Below are 8,631 nucleotides of genomic sequence, written 5' to 3' on the forward strand. Positions count from 1 at the left end.
CTCGCTCCATTGAATTTTGCGTCCTCATCCTGATAGTGACAGCAACATGGCAAATATGCCCTAGAACCAGTGTGTTAAACTCACTGCCTCCGAGGGATGGCCACCAGAGCATGGAACGCTCCAACGTGGAGAAGTTAACTCTCGCTCAGCTTCTCCCAACTTCTTTCTACACTGACCTTCTAGGAAATGAAAATGCAGGCTGGAAGCTCTCTCCTGTGGAGGGGTGGGCAGAGGGATGAAAGGAAAGCAGGGAAAAAGAAAAATGGAAAGACACAGGTAAATAGGAGATGAAGAAGAAACCCTAATAATTGGGAAGGAAAGTAGAAATCAAATGATTGAAAAGTAAGGTGGATTTTAAGACTGAGGGAAGATAGAGGTACCCGAAACAAATAACATATGACTTGAATGGCTGGGGTTCCCCCCCACCACCAAGTGATCAAGCTGTGCATCCATCCCAGGAGAGGAACAAGCAAGGACACGTGACAGGGACTTGGGTCCTGATCCCTGGAAGCTAGGCTTTTTTTCTCTGTTATATTATGTTCAGTCATATTTTTCACATTAGTCGCTTCAAGTGCTAGTGATAGGAAATTTGATTAACGATTAACGAGGAGGTATTGCAGGCACGTAAAGCAGGGAGGAGAAATCCCTCTTCAATTCGATGAACGTCTGCAGCAGCTGCTAGTCCTCACGGATCCCTTCTCTTTGTCCAGCGAGGTGAATAACTGTAATACTAGGCGAAGGAAGAAAAGCGCCTGGACCGCCAGGGTCAGTCAGGAAAACAGAAAGCACTCTTTCAACGGAGGAAAGATTAAACAGTGTCCGAAAGCTGAAAGGGGGAAAGGGGGACGGTGAGGACAAAAAGGAGTAAAAACTGCATGAAGTAGCAAGAGCTAGGGGAACAAAGGGAAGTTGGGGTTCTCAGAGCCTAGGAGCTTGGCGGAGGAAATGGGGGCTCCAGCCTCTTAGGAGGGGCACAGTGAGCTACCAGCTGGAGCCAACTGCTGCTGCACCCCTAAGGTGCTGTTGCTCGAAGCAGCCCCAAGTACCTCCTCCTCAGCCTCCGTCTAGGGCTCCTACCCGCAGAAGCATCGGGGAGTCTGGAGTCCGGCACACAAGGAGGAGTGACGTTCGCAGAGGCCCGGCCCCGGCCCCGAGCGGCGTACAGACAGAAGGTGAGACCCAAGAGCCGGAGAACCAGCACGGGGCCAGAAGAGAACTTCACACAGATTGGGGTGAGGGTCCAAAGCAGGTAGAAGGTCACTTGTACACTGGAAGCTTCTTGAGAGTAAAGACTTGGCTCCGTCTTTCAGTCTGTGTGCCCTAGACACTCCGGGAGGGGGGGTTCCTAGCCCTCACTTAGCTCCTCAGGTGTAGGCAGTCACAGGAACATCCTGGTATGGGGGGCAGGGGAGTTCGGGGCGGACTGCTGCTTCTGGAAGTGCTTCTGGGCAGCATCCAAGAGGAAGGAGTTCCAGAAGAACTTCTGGATGAGAAAGTTTTTTGCGTACCCAAAGGCTGCATTTCCGCTTAATGAAGCTGCAATCCCTGGGGCATGGTGGACTGAAGCCCTCACAGGCCTTGAACCTTCCCTGGCACAGACGGCTGGAAATGCAAGTTGCTTGGGTTGCAATTCAGACCCCACCCCTTGGGACAGTTTCCTGACGGGGGCGGGGGGGTCTCCATTTCCTCCCAGGGTTGTCACGAGGCTTCATTCTTTCTTGGGAGAGCACTTCGGCAGCATGTGACATCTAGAAAGCACTCAATGCATACTAATGACGATCGGCATCATTATTCCTAGCTTTGTGCACCTAATTCCTCACACTAGGTGACTCCCTGCTGTAGCTTACCTTGAGTTACCTTGTCTCTCTTGCAGCCCATTTTTTGTTTACTGACTGTAGTAGCAGAGCCCACTTCAGCTTGCTGAGGAATGACCCAGAACCCGAGTCTTCGCCAAGAAAGGGTAGCTCGCGTGATTTAGCCCAGCAGCCAAGGTCCGCGAACTTTGGGTCAGAAACCCCTGCTGTCATCACTTCCAGGGACAAGTATCTCCATATTCCTATCATTTGCCCCCTTGAGCCCTGCTTTTACTCCAGCCCGATCCCCCCGCCCCTGAGCATCATCCCTTTGCGCCAAATAACCTTTCCTGGAAACAGGAGGAGGACGCTCAGCTCTTCTTTTCTCGTCATGATAACTTCCCAGGATCATAATAACGGATGCTGCTTTTCGACTATCAATTGATTACGTCTATTATTTTTAAAAAGAAAGCTCTTTTGTTTTTTATATTGGTGAGAAGACAGAAAGTGCAAAAATCTAAACGTGTACTTTCCAAGCTTTGAGAGGGAGATTGTTGGGGACGAGTTAAGTGTTTTCAGTTTACGGCAATGATTTGTGAGGCTATGAAAAAGAAAGCGGCTATGAAATACATTTTTGCATAAAGGTTTGAAATTTATTAGAAGGTAAAAAAAATTGAAAAAGCAGAGCTTTCCTCAGTGAGTTATAATAAAAAGTTATTTATGTGCCATCAGTGTGCATGTTTAGGACCTTGGGTCCTTCTCAGAGGCTGTTCTCAAAGAAACAAGTAGGAAGCTAAGCGATTAAAGCTATTCCGTTGAAAAAGCTCACATACAGACAAAGTAATCCTGACAACTGGGCCATATTAAAACAATGGGTAATAATAGTTGAATTGCTGGCGTCTGATTTCTCTTACAAAAGCTTAATAGGTACACACTATAGGGAGCTGTTTACAAAATCTGCAGACCTCACCCTTGGTTTAGTAGGATGGTAGCCTCAGGAAGCAGTGTTCATTTACCTAAGTTCCATTCAGACCTTCACTCTGGGGTTTGAACATTCAGCCCTCATCTTAGAATTCACCTGTCATACAATATCGCTGGCCAAAGAGAAGGCACAAAGCCTTTATTAACATTCATTTAGTGAAAGTACCCTCCCACTTATAATGGTATATATCATATATTATCTTACCATATCCTTTCGGTTCTCAAAAGTGAACTTTGGGACGTAAAATGATGCCAGGCAGGCCTCCAGCAGACTTTTTCACTACTAAGCAAGAGAAGATCCATTTTGAATCTCTGCTTAACTCATATTCTGTAGCCCTCTGAGAAGCAACTCTTCTCTCCTGTCCTTGGTAGACAGCCTGCTCATTTGCAGTGGGATTTACTGGTGCCTTTGAACACTGAACCACCTTTTCAGTTTCATCTCCTCTGGGTAGAGCTTAGAGTTTTGTGTAGTGAAAGGAAGATGGAGGGATTTGGTGAGTCTTTTGAGACATTGCCTATGAACACGTTCAGGAGGGAAGGTGGTAATGACCTAGTCCAGAGTTCCAGTTTTAATGGCGTGTGACTTTAGTTTGATGACAGACTGAATCTGACTCTCAGTTTTCTCTTTTTCATTCATCAGGAATTCCAATGCTGAAGATCGTGTTTGCGGGCCACGAGCACCTCTCCCTAATATCTGTGCCCTTGCTCATCTACCACCCAGTTCAGATCCTCCTGGGAAGTGTGTTGGTGCCAACAATAAAGTCTTGGATGGTGTCAAGACAGAAGGTGAGACTCTGGAAAGAGCTCATTTGAATCCAGATCAGATTGAAATGCTATATCTGAATCTTAGCTGTTCGTATACTTTATACTTTAACTTTTGCTAGCATATCCTCATCGTCAAGTATGTAGTTTCTTAGCCAATCACAATAATGATGATGCATCGATCCGTTTAAGTTTGAAAAGGAGGACTGGGGTTACATGTTTTATATTGTTATAAAAGTACAACTATACTTAAAATGCAGTTTTAAAAAGCTTTTTTAAAAAAATCCACTCATATGAGAGGGCATACTGCAATGAAGTAAAGGTGAATATACTCAGAATATCCGTGCCCCTCCTCTCAGGTATACACCTTCCTTCCCCCACCCCGTCTTTCCTACGTGTCCTGATTTCACATGCCTTTCTAAATATGATAGCGCCTGGCTTTATCTAAAATGCCTACTTTATTTTTAATTTTCCAGACACCCAGTAACTTCTTTGCACAGCAAAACTATGCATTTGATCATTTTAAAAATTTAATTAGCAAAAGGACCCACACAATGTCAATTTCACCACACTTAGCTCAGAGTCTTGTAACGTATTCAATATCTTTAGATTTGATTTCCTAAATTATCAACCAAAATAAAATCAGGATGATTCATACAAAGTTTAGATGCTGCGTATACCATCAAAGCACCCATCAGGCTGCCTCCTTCCCAGTGGCTCAGACCTTACGGGACTTCCCTGAGCCTGGACAGAAGGTGGCAGCTGTTATCAGGAGAAGAGTAGGAAAAAGAGACAGCCGGTGGCAGGGACGTGTCCTGTGTTGTGTCATTAGGATCCTGAAAATGGAATAGCCACACTACCCCCCGTTGAGCTCCGTGTGTGCTAATAAGCACATCCCAGTCTTCACCTGGTTCGGAGTGTGGACCTTGAGCCAGCCTGCGGGCTCTGCCACCTCTTCTCTGGGAGCCCTTGGCCACCTTATTTCCCTTCTCTGTACCTCAGCTTCTGCCACCCTGAGACTGACGATAATATCCGCTCCTCAGAGTTGTAGAGGATTCTCTGGCAGGTGTTTGATAAAAGCTAGCTGCTATAATTATCATTATTGTCACTGTTGTTCATTACAATGTATAACATGGGAGCAAGCTCTGCTGTTGCCATGGGACAGTTTAGGAAGGAGGCTTGGGGACTCGAGCAAGTTGCTCGAGGTTGTATGGGTGGGTTAGTCAGTTCCAGAGTGAGGACTGGAGCCCTGGTCTGTTTGGTCCCCAAAATCTTTCCCCAATACCACAAGGACACTTGAGACGGAAACAGAACACTATTTTTAGAAGGAGTGCCCTAGGTCCCCAGGATCCCACCTGAACAAGTTAGCCCACCCGGCACCTTCATTCATTTTTCCACTTACCAGGACAGTAGTGATTACCGTTGCTTACTGGGTACCACTCCAGGCTCCAGCCCGCCCACTCAAGGGTTGGTAGAGGAGCGGTTTAGGGCCTTTTTATTTCTATTACTATTTATCCCTTTCGAAAACTTCCATTTATATCTGTCAATGTATGTGTGCACTGTTGGTCAGCATTGATACACGTCAATTTTGACAAAGAATGAAGAAAATGATTTAAAAATCCTAATATTCTGTCAAAAATACGCAGTTGTAGTGAACAACAAATTAAATAGAATGAAATTGTCTTCTAAATGTTTAAAAGCAGAGTGACAGAAGCATTTCCAAAAGGGAGGCTAAATTGGACAATGCTGTTCGTTCTCCTTTTGCACAGAAACCACTCCAGACCCGGGAGGTGTTGGCTACCTTAGAATAACCCAGAAAGTGTGGAATATTTGCCCATCCCATTTGACCACAAAAATAAATACAAACTGTCAGTCATAAGGGTATCCATGGGTATCTCTTCTGCTTTGTAAGTAAGACTGATTGAGACCCATGGCCGCCCTCCCGTGTACAGTGGGACGGTGTGAGTAGCCAGATCGGGCTGGAGAAATGACAAAGTCCGCTGGCCAGTGAGGTGGGCAAGCAGACCCGTTTGTGTCCAGAGGTTTGGATCATTGGTTATGTAATGCTGTGGGGGTGGGTGGGCTTTGTCTTCCTTCTAGTGGCATAAATTATCTGGTGTTAATTGATGCTTTCGTTTTGTTCATAGATACTGTCCAGCTCTGAACACCATGTTGTCCTTTCTTATAGGGAGTGAAGTTGACAAGGCCAACAGTATAACGAAGGAGGCGGTCTTTATGCAGCGATGTATATATGTACAGGATTGTACATACAGACAGTTCTGAAGACTTGTACTTGTGAATGTTGCTTCGGTGCATATTTTATTTTTTTACACAAAAATATGATATAACAGTTTAAGTGCCTTAAAATGTATTTGGCAGGAGCGTTATTTCCAAAACCTACTTTGTTGGTTACTGCCAGGGGTGGTACTGTATTTTGGAGTGGTTTTTGTTTTGTTTTGTTTTGTTTTGTTTTGTTTTGTTTTTCCAAACACAGGAAACCATGATCGTGACAAAAAGCAAACATGCTTTCCTCGTACCACCTTTGGTGCAGTACAACCCTTCACTAGTTACTGCGCTGTTTGAAATGAGGTCACACCATCAGGAAAATGCCCTTCTGAGGACAGTGAAAATTTCCAAAGTCTTATTCGTGAATACTTTGATTTATTATGTGATTCTTTGTTTCTACAACTGTGACATGCCTCTTCCTTATCAACTCAGCAGGGGTCATAGATTGCATAGATGCTGAAAGGCATAAGTTATCTGCATTTCTTGACATCATTTTTTAGACATTCCTTCAGATAGTTGTTTCCACGCAGAAATTCCTCAGTCCCATTATAAGAGATTGTGGTGTTATAGGTCTTAAATTTATTATAAGCTGCTTCAAAGAAAGAGCCTGATGTTTGAGCTATAAGGAAGTGAAGTTTTGAGATAAACTACAGGACTTGGTATTCAGGATTTTTTGAAATTATATTTCATATATTTTCCCTCTTTCTGCCATAATTTCTTTCTTACCTGTTTTCCAGCACACTTGCAAACTCCTGACAGCCAAATGTGAGACGTGCAAATGTTACAGTCAGTTTGAAAACAGCAACAATTAATGATGGATTGTAGTCACATTCCACAACTGAGACCAGAATTTTTTCTTGTTACGCAGATGTCTGAGCACAAATTGCCCCTTTTAGCCAGAAGCAGCCTGTTTCATCCTTGAATTAAGCACACTTAAGGCATTTGAGACGAGTTATTAACGAAAATTTCCTTGGCAGATTTGACAAATGTTTGCAACAGTTTTTTGAAATTAAATCATATTGTTCTTATGAATAAATAAAAATATAAAGGTCATGGACACAAACAAATGTTACATATATACATTTTGTCTAGCCAGATGGAAAGAAAAATGGGCACGGAAAATAACAAAACCATTCATTAACCAAAAGATCAAATAAAATGAGTCCCCAATTGGGCATCAGCTTTCAAAGGAGTATTCAATCTTTGCTTCGACTGTGGCTGGACGAACTTTCACTGGACACAAATAGAGGAGAAAGAGATATAGAGAATTAGGGGACAGTTGTTCTGTTTCCTGCCCAGCATTTGGTCACGTCCTCTCCGCATGTCCTTTCTTGATTTGACAGACAGTAGTGGCATCCTGGGTCACACTGAGGCTGACTCTGTGGTCAGCAGCAGAAAAGATCATTCCTTAGAAACTTCCCAGGTTTATCAGTAGCGTAAATTCATAATTATCGTCACAGCCAGGTCTCATCTTGTGTTACTTCGGACCATTTCAATATTGCTGGACCTCATCCATTTCACAGGAGTTATCCTCAGTGTAAATTTTAAGGCTAATGCCAGACTCTGCAAAAATGTGTGGTGAACAGGCTGTTGGTCAAGAATTTCACTTATACCTAAAACTCCGGTAATTTTGCTCGATATTTCTGATGCTCACAAATGGAGCACAGAAAGATTTTTGTGTTTTGTTCCTACAACTTTCTTGGAATTTCAAAGGCAATGGGGTTGTCTGTCTGTCTGTCTGAGCTATAAAAATCTTTCTCCCCAGCATCAGAATACTGATTTTTTTCTCCCCAACTCATCTACCTCTATTGTCTGACACCTACAGTAGGTGTGATTATGGGATAAGGGTCAACTGAAAATGCTATAACGTGCTTTAAAAAAATATGTTTTGTTTTCGAATAATCTCTACATAGTGCATTTTGGTGGCTTTAGTGATATGTTTATGCCTATTTCTTTTTTTACACAAATATTATGACATATTTTTCCATAAAGAATAAAAATTAAAATCACAATTTATTTGTAATTCATGCTTATTGGGATTTAATTATTAAAAAACCTCAAAATATTTTATTATTGTGTTATGCACTGTCAGGCTATCCGTTTATGCATTTTTTTGTCTAAATGTATTTATGAAGGAAATACATTAGATTATATTTATGTTTACTCATTTTTCCACCTGCATTTTTTTAAGTGTTTGTTATGAAATTTGATTTTTTTTAATGGGTGGTAATGTTAATCTTTTCATGTGTTCTTTTCTAAGTTTTAAATTTTGTATTTTTTAAAAATTCCCTATTCTGTTTAAAACTAACACACCTCTGGCCAATGTTCAGTGTTTGTTTATGCTAAATACCAAATTTTTACAAAAGGATTGGTGAAATAATAAAGTGGATTATTTATGATGAATGGAAGATGGAAATAATTCTATGATTAAACAAAGAAATGTTTCAGAAATCACAAGAGAACCTGTGGCTTATTTTTAACCTGTTTTCAGATGCAGTCATAACGCCTTCTAAGTCTCTCTCGATTTCTCTGTATTCATTCCGGTACTGTTATATCATTTGTGGTTAAAAACACATAAGCTTCATAATTGTCCAGGTATCCATGTCATCAATACCTCCACCACGGCATCGTGTTAAAATCCAAAACTCGCTCTTGCTTTTTGGTTAGAGTTGTTTTCTCTGCAATAGGGTTGACAACCAGAAGAGAAACATACCCAAACAGAAAGGGCCGAATTTAAGTGATCTGAATTTTAGGCACCCTTGTCATATTTTCAATGCATAGAAAAGACGGAGCCTTGGAACGCCTTTTC

General features: G+C 42.3%; 1 protein-coding gene across 4 annotated transcripts in view; it reads left to right on the forward strand.

Moving 5' to 3' along the window:
* Window positions 1–8,272, forward strand: part of SLC10A7 (solute carrier family 10 member 7) — a 260,057-nt gene extending 251,785 nt beyond the window's left edge. For 2 of the 4 annotated variants that reach the window (XM_034661552.1, XM_034661551.1), the window contains 2 exons: window positions 3,415–3,560; window positions 5,684–8,272. In XM_034661552.1, coding sequence (XP_034517443.1) covers window positions 3,415–3,560; window positions 5,684–5,731 — 194 coding nt within the window. In that variant the 3' untranslated portion in view covers window positions 5,732–8,272. The remainder of the gene's footprint in view (window positions 1–3,414; window positions 3,561–5,683) is intronic. The other 2 variants (XM_002916240.4, XM_034661553.1) reach the window with 1 other exon arrangement.
* Window positions 8,273–8,631: the final 359 nt, after the last annotated feature.

This window comes from Ailuropoda melanoleuca, chromosome 5 (assembly GCF_002007445.2).
Source record: "Ailuropoda melanoleuca isolate Jingjing chromosome 5, ASM200744v2, whole genome shotgun sequence".
Taxonomy (NCBI): Eukaryota; Metazoa; Chordata; class Mammalia; order Carnivora; family Ursidae; genus Ailuropoda; species Ailuropoda melanoleuca.